General features: G+C 38.7%; 2 protein-coding genes across 12 annotated transcripts in view; one reads left to right on the forward strand and one right to left on the reverse strand.

Moving 5' to 3' along the window:
* The window catches only part of slf1 (SMC5/6 complex localization factor 1), a 34,836-nt gene extending 28,898 nt beyond the window's left edge, over positions 1 to 5,938 (reverse strand). Inside the window, exons 1-7 of the mRNA XM_023958540.2 lie at positions 5,439 to 5,938; positions 4,181 to 4,289; positions 3,288 to 3,366; positions 2,957 to 3,182; positions 2,721 to 2,874; positions 847 to 951; positions 225 to 290 (exon numbers count right to left, since the gene is read on the reverse strand). Of these exons, the coding sequence (XP_023814308.1) occupies positions 225 to 290; positions 847 to 951; positions 2,721 to 2,874; positions 2,957 to 3,182; positions 3,288 to 3,366; positions 4,181 to 4,288 (738 nt within the window). The 5' untranslated portion in view covers position 4,289; positions 5,439 to 5,938. The remainder of the gene's footprint in view (positions 1 to 224; positions 291 to 846; positions 952 to 2,720; positions 2,875 to 2,956; positions 3,183 to 3,287; positions 3,367 to 4,180; positions 4,290 to 5,438) is intronic.
* kiaa0825 (KIAA0825 ortholog) overlaps positions 5,935 to 19,811 on the forward strand; it is a 121,429-nt gene continuing 107,552 nt past the window's right edge. For 4 of the 11 annotated variants that reach the window (XM_020706004.3, XM_020706009.3, XM_078952862.1 and 1 more), the window contains exons 1-6: positions 9,267 to 9,473; positions 9,580 to 9,716; positions 15,806 to 15,968; positions 16,374 to 16,565; positions 16,750 to 16,935; positions 17,113 to 17,437. In XM_020706004.3, coding sequence (XP_020561663.1) covers positions 9,405 to 9,473; positions 9,580 to 9,716; positions 15,806 to 15,968; positions 16,374 to 16,565; positions 16,750 to 16,935; positions 17,113 to 17,437 — 1,072 coding nt within the window. In that variant the 5' untranslated portion in view covers positions 9,267 to 9,404. Of the gene's footprint in view, positions 6,243 to 9,266; positions 9,474 to 9,579; positions 9,717 to 15,805; positions 15,969 to 16,373; positions 16,566 to 16,749; positions 16,936 to 17,112; positions 17,438 to 19,811 lie in introns of those variants that run through there. The other 7 variants (XM_020706007.3, XM_078952860.1, XM_078952865.1 and 4 more) reach the window with 4 other exon arrangements.

Below are 19,811 nucleotides of genomic sequence, written 5' to 3' on the forward strand. Positions count from 1 at the left end.
ACTGTTAATGGGTCTGCCAATCAAAGCTCTCAGATCAACTGAGAGTGCTGGTTAAATATTTGACCTCGATTTGATGCGCCCTTGCTCTTCACATCACTTTTCATTGAAATGTATGACATTAAGAAAATGGAATGACCTTATCGTCTTGATGAAACACATGGTTATCTTGTAGCAGTGTGTGTTATACTGATCGTGGTTAGGAGTTGATCTGTATGCGTGTCTACCTGGGAATGGGTACGATAAGGGTCATGGTAACCCAGAAATTCAAGGAAGCAGAATCTTGGCCGGCCCTGCAGGACAGGAACACAAAAGTAATTTAACTTATTCAACTTCTGTTAAATGCCTAAGGCTATGTCAGAATTCCCACCCTCATCCCAAACTACTAAAAAACTACCGGTATATAGTGCAGGACTATCTAGTGCCCAGGATTTTAAAAGCAATTCGGACACCATGCTCACTACTTTTTTAAACGTTGAATATGACATCACTGATTTTTCAAAGTGAAAATCTAATCAAGTTGATTGTTTTATGTGTTCAGGAGATGAAAACGGTGATTGTTTGTAAAAGGAAATCAAAACATTTAGATAAAAACCTTTTTGTAAAAATTGATTAAACGCAATGCATTGTGGTCTATATTTGCTAATCTAGAGAGCATCGATGTACACTGGTTTTTTGCAGACTTCTGGGAAATATCTAGAGCACTCGATTTTGGAATTGTAGATTCGGACTGCTCTTCAAAATGGCAAACGCACAAAATAGTGCTCTATGTGGTGAGGATTTTTCTTCTAAGCTGTATTCTTTTCTTCTAAAACAAATAAACAAACAAAATTTAAGGCAGGCACACACCTCCTTCTTGATCACAAAGCTCTTGAGCTCCATCTCCAAATTAGAGAGGTCGAAATCGAAGTAACTGCTTTTCATTATGTTGAAATTTACATCCAAATGACTGCCCTGTCAGAATAGAAGCAAAGGAACAGAAAAGAGATTTTAAAACAATAACAACACATGTAAAACTAATATTTGATACAAACGGTTTAGCTGCATGAATCAGACAATCAGAACCAAAAGAGCTTTAAAATGAAAATTCATTTTTGATTGATCTCATCTGGCTTTTAAAATATTTGACATCTAACATCGCCAGACTTGTTTTGTACTAAAACTTAAAGGCAAAGAGAGAATTCATTTAGTAGCACCATTCTCTGGGTTTTATTATTCTGTTATCATATAGCAAAAACATTTCTGAATACAATTCAAACATCCATCTTCCTCCGCTTATCCTTGACTGGGTTGCGGGGCAGCACTCCAAGAAGAGATGCCCAGACTTCCCTTGCCCCGGCCTCCTGTTCCTCTTGGGGGACCCTGAGGCGTTCCCATGCCAGCCGCCAGACAAAGTCTCTTCAGCGTGTCCTGGGTCATGCCCAGTGGGACATGCCCGGAACACCTCTCCAGGGAGGCGTCCAGGAGGCATCCGGACTAGATGCCCGAGCCACCTCAACTGGCTTCTTTCGATGTGGAGGAGAAGCGGTTCTACTCCGAGCTCTCCGCGGGTGACCGAGCTTCTCACCCTATCTCTAAGGGAGCGCCCAGCCACCCTGCGGAGGAAGCTCATTTCAGCCGCTTGTATTCAGGACCTTGTTCTTTCGGTCATGACCCATAGGTGAGTGTTGGAACGAAGATCGACTGTTAAATTGAGAGCTTTGCTTTTTGGCTCAGCTCTCTCTTCACCACAAGTACGGGCCGATACAGCGACCGCATAACTACGGTCGCTGCTCCAATCCGCCTGTCAATCTCACGCTCTGGTCTTGCTTCACTCGTGAACAAGACCCCAAGGTATTTAAACTCCTCCACCTGGGGAAGAACACTCCACCCACCGAGACATGGGAAACTACCTTTCTCCGGTCGAGAACCATGGCCTCAGATTTAGCGGTGCTGACCCCCATCCCAGCCGCTTCACACTCGGCCGCAAACCGCCCCAATTCAAACTTCTCTTGGTAATTATTTCATGATTTTAGGCTGTTTTATGTAAGAACCACTTCAATTGAATGTCATTAACTATCTTTAAGCCTTTTACTGTATATGAGTACTGGACCAAGTGTGACGTCATCCATAGAAAATGACTTACTTCCAACTCCAACATACTAAAGTGAAATTTTCATGATATGAATGTCTCCAAATGGTCAGTTAGCCGTGATTGGTCTGAGTCAACATTTCTATGGCAACCAATCTCGCCAATCAGGAGTCGGATTGTTTGAAAGCGGGCTCGGGAGAATCTGTCAATCAAACGTTATGAACATTTAACGTGGGACCACCGACTTTTACTAAGGCATCTGATTGGCCAGTTTATAGCTTGAATAACATTTAGAACAGAAAGAAATTTGGATTAGCAAGACTTAAAAAAGGTGGCAAGAATGGTTCTTCTGGCAAATAGAATGACTGAGTAATAGCTGTTTATTTCTCTAGTCTATGTCTATGGGAGTTTGGCTTCTTGGAACCAGCAGGTACTTCCTGTTTGAAATGCGAATGGAGAGGGGTTACTCAATCCAGTCTCATATTCAGTCTCTGCCTTAAATTAACTACTGGTGTTAGAAAATTAAGAGTTATGCTTGAAGATTACTAAAGATGATTTTCAACAATTAATAAATACAACTTTCATTTTCTGAATTGTTTTTTCCCCCCCAATAATTTGACTTTTTTGGTTTACATTAAAGAGAATCACTTACCTGAAAAAGGTGTTGGACTATATAACTGACTGGGTAGCAAGGGGCATTGTGGGATTTTGAGTTATCCGTGACAGGTTTTGCCATGACATGAGTGATGGAGATGTAGGAGGGGGGAGGGTATTTGTACACCTCTGCCTTGCCTGCCATCAACAGCCTGTATGTGAATAACGAACAGCATTTTCATCATTTTGCTTTCTAATGTATTCACATGATAAGCCAGTTGAGACAGAAATCACCGTTTGAACATGGCTCTTTTGCGGGGCTCTTGAACCATAAGGAGTACTCTCCAGCCTTGGAAAGCCCCCGTCATTCTGCCAGTGGCCACCTTTTCCCTCCACTGCCTGACGGGGTAGAAGGCAGCTGAGGAGGCCGTGGAAATGGCCACTTCGTAGGATCGCTCCGGCAGCCAGGAGCCATTCTTAACACTATCCACAACATAGTCCAGTGTCACAACCCACTTTCCTGGTGGGAGAGAAGTGGGTGTTTTAATAAAAGGTGCTAGTTTGATCAAAAGCTAAAAAGAATAAATAAAAAATAAAATCAAGCATTACAATGATTATAACTCACCTGCAGCACATGCAGCCAGAAATTTCTCACTGGGGGAAACCTGGGGTGTTATGAGATGAGTGATGCCATTCTTGTATACCTGGAAACAAATGGCTGCATTAGAATTGAAAGTGATCGAATGAGAGGAAAACATGCGTAAATAATAGTAATATTTATTTGAGTCGAATTTAATTCGAAGCATAAAATCCAAAAATGTTTCCTTAACCTTATTTCAAACAATTCATGTGGAAAAAATACAAAACAACATGTTTTAATGTCAAAATAATTCTCCCAAACAATATCTAAATGAGGAATAAATACACAAATGAAGATACTGGTCAAGACACACTGGCTGTTTTTCTCATTTTTCTTGTTGTACACATTTGATCTGCATTCTCTTTCCATTAAAGTATACATTTCTACAAATAGTCCTTTGTAACTCTTTGGTATTAAGGCCTTTTTTGCATTATGATATGTTGTAAGTTTTTTTGGTCTGTCTTCCTCCTTTTTCCCTTATCCCAGTTGCAAATCTATTATTTTTTTCCTTAAAACAAATGTTCCTGTCCCTTCAGACCTCAACCAGTCACATCTTAAGTCTAGCTCTGCTGGACGTTTCTTCTTAATCTTTCACTTAGAGAGGTTTCCTCTCAGTATAAGTATGGGAAGAATGCAAAACTCTGATGAGTCACATATGCAGGAAATTTTAAATTCACTTTAGAGAATTTGGGTTTATTAGGAAGACGTGGCCTAAACTGGATTAAGATAACTCTAAATAACTCAGCTCACTTTGATGTTTATTGTCTTTTGAGTCGTACCTTTATTTATAAAGGACCACTTACCACTGTGTAAATTGGTACTTTGTAAATACACTGTGTAAATAAACTACATTGAGTTGAGCTGGAAACACTACTTACAGAGCCACCAATGTATTTTCCTCCCAGCTGTTGAATCCCTTTCACCAAAACTCTCTTCTTGTCACGGTTTTTTATGCCAGAGATCTGGAAAATCTTGCACCTTTCCATCCTGAAAGTAAATAAATAAATGAATAAGCCGAATATAGCCTAACGTATTTAAGATGTTATGACAGATAAACTGGTTTCGACCATTTGTTGGAAAACACTGTAAACTGCTTCTTGTTTGTCCACATGAGTTACACAGATAGGTTGACACTACAAGAAAAACCAGAAGGGGTACTTTGAACCAAGCATGCCACTATTATCACAGGTGTCAGTTAACTGTCATTGAGACAACTTCAATATATTTTCAAAATTATTTCTTTCAACATGTCGGGCAGCAGAATAGTCAATTTTTAAATATTTGCTTAAAAAAATTAGCAAAGAATGTAGCTTGAAAACTAAAACTAGTTCAATCCATTTTCTCCATGCAGGAAGTGGTATCTGAAATTCAGAAAGGAAATCATATTGTGTTATATACAGTAATACATATATTATGTGACTTCATAAACATTTTTACAGATGACTTCTCTGAACATTTATTTCTATTTATGCATCAATAGCATGAATGACATTTGACATTCAGACAAATTGTTTCTGCTCCAAGACTGGTACTGTCTTGAATTGAATTCTGTTGTACAGTATGTTTAAATACAATAAGTGTTGTTTTCAAGGAAAGTTGGAACATGAGAAAAAGGTTTAAGTAAAATAACAGTACGGACAGATACACTTGCAGGTTTACACCTGAAACTAAAGACACATTGACAAGTCTATGCACTTATTGGTATGTATGCAGTCAAAAATAAGTAAATAAATCTAATTCTACTGGTAGTTTCTAATTTAAAATACAAATAAAGCCCACAAAAAATCTGCTGTGGACACATTCAATCACTCTCATAAAATAGTGACATTCATCAGTGTTCTTTTTCCTGTGATTTAACAGCTAAAGAGAAATCAATTCCAATAGATTTTGTGAATATGTGATATAGTAAAACAGAATCTTAACCTGCTAGTAGTGCTAAACATGTCGACTGTACCATTTTCAAATGCTGAGGGTGTTTCGTCAAACTGACGTTTTTGGAATAGTCGAACATGTTCTTTAAAAAAAAACTTAGCTCTTCGGAGTCACTAAATTTACAGGATTATTGTAATTATTTTCTGGGTTATTTAGTATGAATTTGTTAACGAATTTGAAAAGGGTGGTTAAAGAGTGCTTTACCTTCCTCATTCCCAACTGATGATGACTTCTCATGTCATGGCGCGCCAAAAAAACTCAGCCACACAGGCGACAAGCTGTTAAAGCTGGATGTGGACAACTATGTCGTAGCGAAAATATCCAGCAATATGGTAAACTTCCGTAACAGAGATGCAAATAAAGTACTTAAAGATAATATTGGCTTAAGAACATTTCTATTTGAATCTTTCAACCACTACACCGCTTAAGCAGAGTCACAGCTTCACGGAAAAGCCAACTACTTAAGATGGGGGAAATTCGTCCTTACGATATTTTTTCGCACAACAAAAAACAATATTTACAGGAAGAAATTAAGAAAAAAATCAAATTTGAACACAAATTTTATATTCAACGTATAAGTAAACTAAATAAAACAAGGACATTGTCGTGTTTTTTTTTACTTCTTTCCCGACTGGTTTACTTTTAGTTGGTATTTCCCATGGAGCGGAAGTTTTCATCGAGCTACTTCCAGGTTGTTGCCACGGACGCTTTTTGTTCCCGGAACTAACCAAAATAAATCACTGACCGGATAACGGGAGTGTTTGTTCTTTTCTACCACTGAGACTGGTGTGGTGGGTGATTAATTCACGGGGAGGGATGCGGTTTCAATCACAATAACAGATTTTAGTCGAACAGCAACATATTGCAGAAGTTCTAGAAGTTGCTGTAACATTTTGTGCAGCTATATTTACTGCTGGCAGTGGCTGCGTACAAATATCCACTTAACACGACTGAAGATTCTTATGGATTAACAAGGCATGGAATAACAACTAGCGGGTAAGAAAAAAGGTAAGATCTGAAATTAAAAGCAGGGATTAGCGTGAACCGTGGTTTTGTCATTGAGCAGCCTAAACATAACTCGTGTTGTTTTCATTGGGGCTCATTAGTGACGTGTGCGCGTCTTCTGGTTAGGCGCAAGAGGTGTCACGTGGTCAAGCAGCCCTAGGTTGGACTGATTTACCGGAAAAAATCTGAACAATTCAATCAGTCCTCAATAACCAGTAATGTTGATTTGATTAGTGTATACCGGTCTAATTGGCTAATCGGCTACTGGAAGAAAACAAACTATTTCTATTTGTAATGTTTTGAGAAAAGGCCATTTTTGTGTTCAGTAATTTAGTCTCTATCTGTATTAATTCCAAATGTCTTGCTGCTTACATTTCTTGCTTCCATTACTTGAAATAGAGCCGTTTGCCAATGAGGTTGTAGATTATGAAACTGTACATCTGAGTAAAACATGACTCACTGAATATCAGTTGCTACCTATTAAAAAAACAGAATAATCAAAAGAAGTTAACACATTTTGTGCTAAATCTTGCCTCAGTTTATTCATAATATATAGGGAAAACATTATTTTAGATACGTTGTTATAGTCTTTGGCAGTCATTTTAGCCTTTTTAAATATTTAACAGTTGCTTTATTATTGACTAATGTTAAAAAAGTTGAATATTTTTCATTTCATAAAATCTTCAGACCCTTTCCAAAAAATTAGAATATCATTGAAGATATTTCACTTTTATAATGCCATGCACAGTTTTAGACGTTCATAGATTTCGGGCCCACTGTTTATTGATTTCAAGAATGTATTTGTTTATTTTTATGTTGTTTTTTTTTTTTTTTTTCTTACAAAGTAAGGGTTCCAGCTCATAAAATCCACCAAAAAAGTTTTTTTTTAAATTTGAATACTGGAGAAATCACCATTTACTTCTCGTTTTTGCCAAATAATAAATACAGAGATTAAATCCAACCTGTATATCATATTGCACATCATATTTTACACAAGATTAATACATGAATGGCAATGGAGACACACAAATATTACCTTACACAGCTCAGTAAAATAGTTTTCAACAGTTGGCACTAAATCAATTAATTAATTCATCTTCTAAACCCGTTTAGCCCCTTTCGGGGTCGAGGGTTATGCCAAAGCCTATCCCGGCCACTCGTGGGCGTAGGTAGGAGACATCCTGGACAGGTCGCCAGTCTGCAGGGCCACAAATCACAAACCTATGCACACTTAGATTCACATCTAGGGACAATTTCAAGTAACCCATGAACCCGTGAAGCATGTTTTTGGACGGTGAGAGGAAGCCAGAGACCCCGGAGAAAACCCACGCATGCACGGGGATAACATGCAAACTCTAGTTCTGACTCTGACTGAAAGACTGAAAGAAAGTTCTGACTTTCTTTTAATTGTTTGGCACTAACTTTATCAAACAAAGAAAAAGCATTGCAAATGCATTTCTAAAATTCATTGTTATGATTTATAGATATATAAAAGGAAACACATATTACAATTGCCTTTATGATTGTTTTTTAAGTAAAGAGCTAAATCAGATGATGTAAGGTTATGTGGTTGTGAAGGAGCCATGGCCTCCCCTGGAGTACCCATTAGATGGTTCACAATTCTTGCAGTCTTAAGCAATTTTCCTCTTTAATTTATGTTGCCTTAACAGCAGACTGTTGGGTACCCCGTTTAAAATAATGTTGACTTTAACTTGACATGCTCCAAGTGGTTTTAAAGTGGCAGCCTGGGGAAAATGCTGCTAAGTATTTCAGGAAAAACTCATTACTGTAAATGGGCCTGTGTGTTAACCTAGCTGGAATAGACAGGTAGAGGCAAGACAGATTGGGCGGAGATGTGCGTGTAAGTGAGTGTGTGCACATCTCTCAGAGTTTTATTTAAAAACTGGTCAAGTTGATGGCTAGCACCAAATCAGCGGCCTGCCTAGTTGTACCTGTTGCAGGATTTTGAAACACACAAGGGCTCCTTTAACATCTGCCTTCTAAAGAGCTAATGACAAGAGAATGGAGACCGAGTGATTTGAAGTATTGCACTAATGAGGCCCTGTGTGCTGTCTGGTAAATCACAGCCCACGTGCTCTGCCACGTACACACAAATGCTTAAGAGAACAAACGATATATTTTAGTAGATTGGGTAGAAGACACAGCAGGCATCCAGTGTGGACAGTTAAACCAGCTGTTAATCTTTCCAGTCGGGTCATGTTTAGAAGATAACCATCAAAGGCACCACTCCAACTCACACAGTGTGCGGTGTTCACTTCATCTAACTCCAGTGATGAGGTTTTTAAACCAGGGATTGCAAATCTGCAGCAGCGACTGTGTTTAGACCCTCTTTGGCGCTGAGGGAGCGTGATGACGAGGGGAAGGAGTAAGAGAGAACATGAGAGGAAAAAGTAATAAAGGACAAGCTTAACTGGGGAGGCTGTCAGCAGAGGAAAATAATATTTGTCCAGTTGGACAGGCCTCCCTTTGCGCGGGCTAAATGAATGTTGAGCTTCCTGTCTCCCCTGTCAGGAAGAGTGGCACAGACTGTATGCAGCAGCAAAGAAGCAGAGCGGCGTGCAGAGAGCTGTTTGGAGTTTGACAGGGATTATTAAAATCAGAGCAGATGACGAGGAAGGGGCGAGAGGCGGAGTGTGAGGAAGCCAAATTGACACAGACACTCTCCATTACCTTCCACTTGACTTGCGTTGATGACAATGCTGATATGAGACCCAGCAGCATGGCACCGACGTGGGATTGGCTGTTAGCATGAGCGTTAAGCACCACGGGGTAGGAGGGGAGGCCCTCCATTCCAGAAGAGACCTCAAAAGATGAGTTGTTTATTTAAAGTCTTGACTGAGGTGCATCTCACCTCATTGTTTATTTATTCTGTTTTGTTTTTTTCCTCCCTTTCTGTCTTAACTCACTGTAGTGTTTGTGGGTGGAAATGGTTTCAGGCTGGAGTAATGCATTTTGATCAGGGGCCCTCCTACTATAAATGATTTTTCGGAGGGAAAGGGGCGGGGGGGCTGGAAGAAACAGCCTTTTAAAATGATAAGATTTGTTTAGTTTCAGATGAAATTGATTTGTGCCGTCTAACAAGACCCTTGTTTGAGGAAATTTCAAATTACCATAAACCACTAGAGTGTGGGGTGCACAAAATATATGTGTTTCTTGACAGACAGCTGTGATAATACACTCTGGACCACACGGTTGATTGATGTCACTACACTGGTAATACTGCTTTGGCATTGGAGAAGTTATATGCTTTTCTCTATGAACTAGTATACATAAGATGTCGTGCTTTCCCTGGTTTAAGGCCAACTCTCTCTTTTTGCAGAGCAGCATGGAATGGCCTGGGGATTTCCCTGACGACCACGCCTTTGTGGAGCTGCTGGTTCCAGGGGCTTCCAGTGATTTGGACTATGAACAGCTTCTGAAAGACACGGAGGAGAAACTCAATCTGAATGCCAGCAGGTCAGTCAGAGCAACGAAGAGCTGATCCTGTTGGGATTTTTGACTGTCCCTTATTATTTCACAAAATGCTACAACCCCCCTTTTGGTTACAGTTTTCATGGCATTAACCAATATTTTTGAAAAGTTGTTTTAATCCAAGACAATAATTTCTGTGAGTGGATTACAAGAGGACAATATTCTTATACCTTAAAGTCCCATTCCAATCATCTTTATACAATCTATTAGGAAAGCAATCCCCGTGGTCTTTTAATTATGATTATAGATTTTTTTATTAGGCAAAATTTTAAAAAAGTGTTGTTTTCTAGGACATAGTTTCTGCATATCAGCAGAAGTTCAGAAGAAATCTGCCTCTGAGTTGTGGGCGGGACTGTTAATGCAGAGTAAGCCTGCTCCCTTCCCATCATCCATCTGTGTACGTGCTCTCCTGCTAGCTTACCACAAATAAGTTTACGGCCCCTCACAACCCTAACCTAATATTACCGGTGCAACAAAAATGTTGAGCATTATCTGAGCCATCCAGCTGTTCAGTTTTGATCCAGATGCCAGCTCGGACGAGGAAAACAAAGACATACATGGATTACATGGATCTAGTTGTATACAAGTGGATGCATTCGAATGGAGCGGAGCAGCGAGCTTCTGGCCTAACGATTGTAGATTCTATTCTACGGCACACCTATAGGCTTTTTCCAATACCTTTTTTTCCATCTGCTCCTGATTCACAATAATTTGAATAAAGAAATACTCACATATGCAATTATGATCTTAATTTTCTCTATACATAGCCTCCATCATGAAAAAAATGCCGCAAGAACATGTTAAAAACACCAAAACCACAAGACACAAAGTGCGTTTTAAATTGTACTGGAGGATTAAGATGCAAAAACAAAAATTAAGATAAGTACTTTCTGAAGTATTCTTGAGTAGAACTTAATGCGGTTTTATAATGACGTTTGTATCTTTATTTACAATAATATTTTTCTACTTCAGCTGAACATCACATTAGTTCCTCGCATGAAGAAATGCCAAAACAAAGAAATAAAATACTTCGAGTGTGTTGGAATTTTAGCATCAGTGAGTTATCAAAGCCATCTTGAATTTTTTTTTCTATAAATTGAGATTAATTCATTGTTGGCACCAAACAGGGGCCTTTTTCATAGTTAAAGTGCTAAAATGTGGTTTTTAATGCTTATGCTTATCCATCTATGATAAGATTTTGTTGTTTCCTGTTTGAACATCATTTATAAAGGCAGTCAACAAAAATGGTAAGGAACGAAAGGATACAATAATGGGTATTTTTAATATTTCAACCAAATTTTTCATACTTAAACCAAAAATAAGTTTCTTAACAATTATTCAAATAAAAATGCAAAAAAATAAATAAATGTAAATGTTAGTGTGTACATGCTTGAGGCTGGGTCTGCGTGTGTCTTTGGTAGCAGGAGTTAAAGAGAACAACTAGATTAATAAGGAGTAAGACATAGGGTCATTCAGTGAAAATGAGAAATCTATATTTCAGGTCTTTCATCGTTTGTAGCGTTGGGAGGCCGAGGGCAGATGATGAAGGACGGGCTAAATGTAGCTAGTGAACAAAGCCTCACTCTCACACCATTAGTGTTGGGGACGCATCCCTTCTTCATCCTCTCTCGGTGTCTCCCTCCCCTTTTCTCTTTTTCTTTCCTTCTTCCTTCTAAATGGGAACATAATAATTGAAGATTCCACATCTTGAAACGAAAACCCTTGGGTAGGTAATTCAAGGCTTATTACTGAAGGCCGGGCCATTTTTCTGCTTTCTAAGCATTAAAGGGTTATTTTGTGTTCCTGCAGATGGGAGAGGGATAACCATTATGAGAACAAAGCATCCAGATAATGGAGAATGGGGCTAAAAATAAGGCAATCCTCCTTTCACTGTGGGGGACCACTGGTCAGTGTCTCTGTCAGACCTCAGCTAACTTTCTGGCAGACTACTTGAAGACAACCTGTTATCTGGGTGGACACATCTAGACAAATAAAAATGTTCCAAGGTTTTTCTTTTGCCTCGACTAGGGTGGGCTGCAGACTCGTATACTCGGACACACACATAACTGCGGCTCACTCGCTTGCTGCCCAACTGACTTATCAGTGTCTGGAACAAATTACGGAAGTGGAGTGGAGGAAAGAGAAACCAAGGGATGGAGAAGAAAGACTTACCCACACCCATGACGGACTTCAACCTGTTTGTGGGTCACAGTGCCTGTGCCTGTTCCTGGTTCTCAGATGTCACAGATTTGCCTGAGAGCCGCTTCCTAATTGAAGGAGATTAAGATAGGCTGACAACGGAGCTGGTGCCCCCAAATTGAAATGCTGTAATCCATTAATTTTCATCAGATGGGACAGTGCAGCAGTGGGACCGGATAGGGTGGGCCACCAGGAAAAGACCTCTAATGAAGTGTCAGCATCGAGACTAAAGACAGGCTTCGAGTTTCACACTGCCGAGGCAATTGGCTCTCCCTGCTTGCCTGTCAATCTTGATCAGAGTGTAGCATCAATACTTCCCCTGAATGGTTCTTTGGGCTATGCATAAAACAATCTGAGATAGCATAAAGCATGTCTTGGTAAAACACAGCGAGGGCTCTGTGCTGTAAACAATACTGATTTGTAAGACTTGTCGCTATATGTGGTGGATTTGGTGTTTAGCTGTGCATGACATGTGTGTTAAGTTAGTATATCAGCTGTATTAGCTCTCTGGTATTATTTGCTGTATTGGGTGGCTTGGGGCACTAAGTGGTTGACGGGGCCAGGCCAAGACAGGATTTGTTTTCAGCCTGCTCACTCAACCCCGCTGAGTCTTTTCCTCCCAACAGAATGGGACGCTTTGATGGAGAAGATATTTGGTTCTCAGGTGACTGCTTTAGCCCTCACTGTACCTTGGGCTTATTTAGAAAAAAAAAAAAAAAAGATTTTTTTGGCCCCTGTTGTCTCCAACCCCCAACTCCAGTAGGCAAGCCTAGGGGAGTGGAGCGCGAAAGACAGACAGCCCCACCGCAGCCCACCCATACTAAATTAATTCTGACAAGGAACTTAAGATAACGTCAAAGCGCTGACTAATCGCAGGATTGGGTTTCTGTAAGTCAGGGAGCTGTGAAATGTGCCATCATATCTAATAAAAGACCTCCAGTTACTCCCCTTTTTCTCTCAGCGGTAGGGAAGTTTGGGGGGAGTCATCTCAACAGTACAGCCTTTCTGGCTGAACCGGTCTGAAAAACAATTATCTTTCACTCCACTGGTTGAATTAAAAGTGCTAGCAATTGTATGTGAGCATTTATTCGAGTAAAATGATTGGCATGTTTGTCAAGAGGCCTAAACAATTTTTCCTCCTAGTTTTGTCTTCCCTTTATTTCTCTCTCTCTGGTGGTCTTTTGTTGAGTTCCTCTCTAGCGTTTTTGCCATTAAGGATTTGTCCATTGTTGTCTTTCTTCTGAAAGACGAAGGGTTTCATTTTCTGTGACTTCTCTGTTTACCACCAATTTTTAGCTTCTTCCTGTTTCTTTCTTCAGCATCTGAGCTTCCAGTTGAAGTCATCGAGTTTAGAGTTAATCCTGCAGAGTTGATTAGGCTGCGGTCGAGCATTCACAGCAGCGGGCAAAAGGTCACTACATGTGTAGAGAACTGGATGGACTTTTTGACGCAGACCATCGAAACCGACTTTAAAACTTACAGCACAAGGCCCTAAGGAGGGGCTGCTGAATGGCAGCAGTAAAGGAAAGAAAATTAGGAGAGTAGGAGTCTTGAAGAGAGATAACCAGAAGAAGTCAACCCTCGAAAATGTTTCGGAGAAAGTGTCCTTTCTGTAACCACTAGTGTGATTTTCCTTAAGGAATGCAGGAGTTAGATGTGAAAGAAACAAAACAACAATAACAAAAAAACTTTAAACCCCAAATACCTTTTTCTGTTATTATGTGATCAATTGAAAGTTTCAGTCAGGGCTTTCTTTGTATTCTACATGTTTGGTAAATCCCACAAAGAGAATTGGTCTCAAGCTGTCAAGTATAGTTAAATTTACTTTAACCCTGAAATCTTTAGTCCAGTCTTGTTTCTGTTTGTAGACATTGCTGACTTAAGTATATTGGACATTGCTATAATGGATAGAAAATAAAACCATTTTAAGAACCCATAGTTAGTGGCAGAAAAGAGCTTTGGACACAGATCCATGTTTTTAACTTATGTGGTAAAGACAATGATCTGTACACACTGTAACCTTGGTTTAACCACATGTCAAATCCAAGTTATCTGGAACCAGATCAGTTCATCAATCCACCACTAGAGGCCTTCACTGTAAGCCATTGTTTACTCTAAAATAAAGTGGTTCATTGTGTACATTAGCATGCTTGCTTGCCTGCCCTTCTTGCCCTTTTTCTTATTTTGGCTTAACAGAAGGTAGTCAGACGCATTGCCTCAGGTGTTGTCCGTCTTTTGTTATTTGTCCAAACTCTGCATAAGATAAGTCTGGAGGCATTTTACTTATTTTTAAATGCATTTCTTTTCATCATTTATCTTGCTTTACTTACAAAGAAAACTAGAGAGTCAAAAGTGACATTTGTCAGAAACCCTTTTCTGCAAACATCTGGACCTGAGAAAAGCAAGAAACTTTAGAGTTACTCTTTGTGTTTTTGTGTCTATTTGTTTAGCATAAATAAACTGGATCTGCTAATGTAGTGGTTGTTAAGCTCACACACTGTATAAAGAAGCTGTATCGATTTGCAGTGATACGCAGGGTGGCAGCACCAACAAAAAGGTAAAGTGAATACATTATCTAAACAAGAACTATGGCCTAACAGAATAGGAAAAGTAACATGAAACAAAATGATGCAGAGTTATAGTGTGTAGAGTAATATTCTATAATGTTTTACTTTCTTTTTTTTTCAAATGGAAAATGTGTCATATTAAATTTTTATTTAATGTGCTGCTGTTGAAAAACATCTGGGTTTGTTCAAGGCCAAAAAACAAGCAGAAGGTTGTTAATAGACCTGCAGGAAAAACTGATATCTTGGACTTGCTCACAATTTTCAAACAAATATTGGTAAGATAGACTGCAGGTACCGGTAATTAAAATATCTATTGATTTTTTATAAAATAAATTAGCAATAATCTAGTTAATAAAGAAATATGACAAGTCCCCACAATAGATCACAAGATTCAAAGATGCAATTTAATTTAGTGAGTCAAAGAAGAAGTTAATTTTTATGGATTGCCATAATTTTATTTCCTTATGGATTTTTTTTTTATTACTCTGTTTTTTCTTACTCTAATTAATCATCTTAAGCTCACTGCAACACACCGGTACATACATTTATTTATTGTGGGTTCCTTTGCTTGCGATTGCATGATCATTCTCTAACACCATGCATCCCAACAATTTTAATTATAGGGTTATGGAGTTATATACTTATGTACACAAGTGCAAACACACGCACTTTGACTCTATCTAGCATCCAAATATATATGCATCGATTTGCATGGAAATGACTTAGCATGTCGTGCCCAAGGATGTCATTCTTAATCTGTCATATTAAAGAAGAAACTGAATAGCTGATGCCGTCTGTTAACATCAAAAGAATGGTGTTTGCGTGTGTGTCAAGGGAACGAATAAGACATGAGATGGCAAGAAGTGTGTTTTTCAGATGTCTGCCGATGCCTGTAATGCCACTTCACACCAGATGCTTAGCACACGCTTGCACACTGATATATCGATGTCTGTGTTCATTACTGTTGATGTGTCTGTATCTGTCTTCATGCAGTGCGCAGACTGAATGAGAGCAGGAGTAACCTGGATGTGATGTGGTGTGTACATCCATGTGTGTCTCCATGACAGTGTTTGCTGACTGTTGGAAGAATGGTACTCTGTTTTATGGCTGTGTATGGATGCACCACTCTCTTCACTTAGGAACGTTTGAATAAATGGGCCAGAATTGACGTCTCAGCGGTTTCCTCTCACACAGACCGAGTCCTCCGCCTCAAATATTTTGTCAGATTCTGCAAGTGAGCGAGATATGAACAAAGGTTATTCAGAATGATCTGTATCACAAATGTTCCTATTTTTGCTTTGTTCTCAGCATTGAACAACACCTGAAGGAGCTTCAGACCAAAATGGGGGACTCGAGAACAGCAGATCGGCCCCCAAGTCCTACAGAGTGCCTGCAATGGTTCAACCTCAGGGCACAAAACAGGCTTGCTGCCACAGGACACCAGGAACTGCTGGACTTCTTCAAAGCTTTGGTAATGCATCACAAATAATGATAATATTGATACTAGTAATTATAAGTATTGTAGCATAATGTATTTAAAGATAATAAGTGCTTTGAAAGAAAACAATTATTTATTTGATGTGGCAGGCTAATGCGAAAATGTGCTGTATACAAAAATTTGCTTTATTCAAAATCTCAACAATCAAACAATGGTCCTGTTTCTTAAACTATATTTGAGAATGTCTTTATTCAGATATTCAGAAATATAAAAACACTGTAAAAATGTAATTTATCTAATAATATAGACGAATGTATTAGTCTTGTTCATGAATCACTCTTAACGTCAGAGAGTGACGTTTCAGAATTGTGATATTTCTAATATCTTCTCAACCTTCTTTAGTGGAAATAAAAGCATTTTTTTTTCTGTTCCGTTCAGCAACAGTATCTGAAATCAGATGAACAGGGGAAAGAAGAAGCTGCTCTTCAGCTCCTGCTCTGCCTGTCTTCCCAGTGTGGTGTCTGCTTTCCTTGCACCCCTACCTCCTCTTCCTCATCTTGTCCGTATTCTCAGCTGACGGATTTCTCCATCCACATGGTACATACGGTGAAAGATAACAATTCATTAGAGGTAATGAACTATTTACGATTCATTTGAGTGTTGCAGTTTTGGGTTGATTTCTGTCATGTTTATTTTAGCTGCTAAGTGTATTAAAATGCAGACGGTTGAGCGAAGTAGACTACACTTTATCTTGTTTCTAGGGAAGACAATCGGATGTCTTTTTCTGCATCTAAAATTTGATTGTCTCCTGAAGATCCAGGAGTTATGGAATGCTGTACGTCTCCACCTGCGACGTTACCTGATGGATCAGCTATTGTGTCGCAACCCAGAGTTCTGTGAATGCAGAAAGACGTCCTCTTTGACCATCTTTGAAAGGGTCCACTGCCTACAGCAATTATTCTTTCTCTACCCAGAGTGTGAAGTTCTCAGATGTTACCAGGTAAATAAATGGTTCAAAATTTAAAAACTTACATTATTTGCATGGTGAAATAACAAAAAAAACAACCAAACTATATCCAAATGTTACCTAGTTGCTGCCTATCTTTATACTGAGGCTAAGTATGTCCAGCTCCACTAGAGGTGCTTTGAGAAAAACACTATATTTAATTTTTTCTAGGGTCTGAAACGGCAGCACGTGTTGAGTGTTCTGCACTCAAGCCTGAACTCCAGCCCAGGTGGTGAGACTGGCTTTGACAGACTGGCAGCAGGATTTTGCAGTGCAGTCCCACATCTGAGTCAAGCCATCACAGAGGAGCTCCAAGTCCTTACAAAAGTAACACAACCCAACGCAATTCTTGGTTTTCTCAATGTGACTTACCTCAGCACTTTGGCTCAAGAGCTGGCCTCCCAGATGGAGAAAGAGCGTGAGATAGCCCAAAGGGATAACAGTGCACTGAGCAGCAAGATCAAAAAATATTCAACCAGGTCCAGAGCAAGTGTGGGTGAGTAAAACCTTTCCAAAATCGAATTTATTTCATGGTTGACACTGTTTTTTTTGGGACAATTTCTTTTAGATAATGCTTACTGCTTCTCCTCTCCTTCAACTTTTCTGTCTTTCCTAATTGTTGCCGCCTAATAAAGGCAATTTTCTAGATATCTGAGCCAAAGCCAAGATCTCTTTAAATGGAGGCAGCTCTCAACGTAACTGCTTTCTTTTGATGGCCCTCTACTGCACCTGTACTCTTTTCTTTTTGGTCAAAAGAAGCAGAACATAACATTTCCATGGCCAAAGCTTTTGAGAACACTTCTGCATAAAATCACACATTGCCTTTATGACTACACAAAGTCCTGAAAGGAAAGTATCAAACTAGACATAAACTGTTTTAAAGTGTGCCTTTATCTCATTTCCAAGGCAACTACCCTTTGGAAATGATTTAAAGTATTTTAAAATAATATTACCGATTTAGTTTTTTTTATTGGTATTTTAGCCAAAATAGAAGTAATTATGAAAAATAAAAAGGTTTTAGATTTAAATAAAATGTTATTTAAATTGTAGAATTTTGATCAGATGTAGCTTAAGAACAACCCATCCAAAAAATGAAAATAAAGCCATATAGACAGAAATTTACCAATGAATGACTCACACATACATCAATTAAAAAGTAGTAAAGTATATTAACAAGTAAAATGGCAGACTATGTTAAGGAAGCACTGCAGTAAAAAGAAACAAGTAAAACATTATAAAATCAAGTAATATTGTAAATAAAATAGCTAAGCATTAATAAAAAAAAAAATCTTGATAAAGTGGAATATTCCAATAAAAACGTAAAACTATTTCCTAGACAAAATAAATGAAGAATATACAAATGTTAATAAAAAAAAACAGTAGAACAATTAAAACGGCGGTCTGAGGCCATTTTAAAAAAAACACAGCCTTTTTTTTTAAATGTACAGAGAACATTAAGACAAATCTGTGACTGCACACTCAAGATGGCAACTTGATTAATTTATCTTTGCTCTATAGCTTTTGTTTAATTAAGCTGTGGCTAAATATAAGAGTATTGAGATACATACACTGACCAAAAATATAAACGCAACACTTTCGTTATTGCTCCCATTTTTTATGGTATGAACTCAAAGATATGAAACACAGAAAAAAAGATTTTCAGCACAACAAAATAAAAATAATAGAAAACCTCAATAAAATGAAACCATTGTGTAAAGAAGAAAAGAGCAAAATCCTTCTTTTTATAAATAATAAATGTTGCAAAGTTTACATTTGTCGCAGTCAAAAGATCCACCAAGGGATATAATTCTCATTGTATAATAAAGATAATTAATTTAATAACCATATTTGCTAAATGTTTTATCCATGTCTGTAAAATAAGTTGTTTTTATTTTTATTTTTTTACTTAGTTCTTCTTTTTCCAAGATGCAAGAAAACTCTTTGCAGAGGTGCTGCCAGGAAACGAAACGGCCTGGCCCTTTCGCTATTTACACCAGTGACATGATATCTGTCATGGTTTGAGTTTCTTTTGTATTGGTTTTTGCTTTCTGTCTTGTTCTGTCATGGTTAAGTTCTGTTTCCTGTTTTATTTTGAAAGGTTTCCTGTCTTGTCTTGTGTCGTGAGTTTTACTTCCTTTGGTCCCCATCTGCCCTGATTGTGTTCACCTGTGTCTTGTCTGCCCTGTCTGTATATAAGTTCTGTCTCTACCTTCCTCCTGTGCTGGTCCATTAACTTCTGGTCGTGTGTTTAACGTCTTCATGTGTCTTCGTCCTGTTCATGCCATGTTTCATGCCACGCCACAGTGAGTTTTGCTTTGTCATCCTGCTCTGCAGCGCTTTTTGTTCTAATTAAACCCCTTGCCCTTGACCCCGTTTGCCTCCCGTCTCTGCGCCTGGGTCCTACCGGCTCTCGAGCCACCCCTGCACATGACAATATCAAGAAATTGTACAGAAGGCAAACTATTCTTTCATTCTAAAACTTGATTTTCTGCCAGAAAATATTTTAGGGTCCTCAGAAGTTAAGAGAAATAAATAGCAGCAACTGCTTCTGGTGGGACTCAGTGGGTTAAAAGAAAAGCCATAAAGTTTTGCAGGATGTGTTGCTGTGATAGCTCCTTCATCAGCACAATGCCACGTCTGATGCATCATTTCCACAACTTGCATTGTTTTTTTTCACAAAGGGTAAATTTTCCCTAAACAAAAATAAAGAAATAAATAAATAGACCCTAAGTGTTTGTCAGCCATTGTTTACTTTTCTAAAATTGGTGCACATGCCAGCTTCCCTGCGGATTAGGGGTGGGAGTACTATTGCATCTGCCATTCTTCGATAAACACACAACTACCTTTATTTTCCTTTTTTTCCTCTCCCC

The sequence above is a fragment of the Oryzias latipes genome, chromosome 9, assembly GCF_053564925.1.
Source record: "Oryzias latipes strain Hd-rR chromosome 9, Olatipes_Hd-rR_3.1".
In the NCBI taxonomy this organism is placed as follows: domain Eukaryota; kingdom Metazoa; phylum Chordata; class Actinopteri; order Beloniformes; family Adrianichthyidae; genus Oryzias; species Oryzias latipes.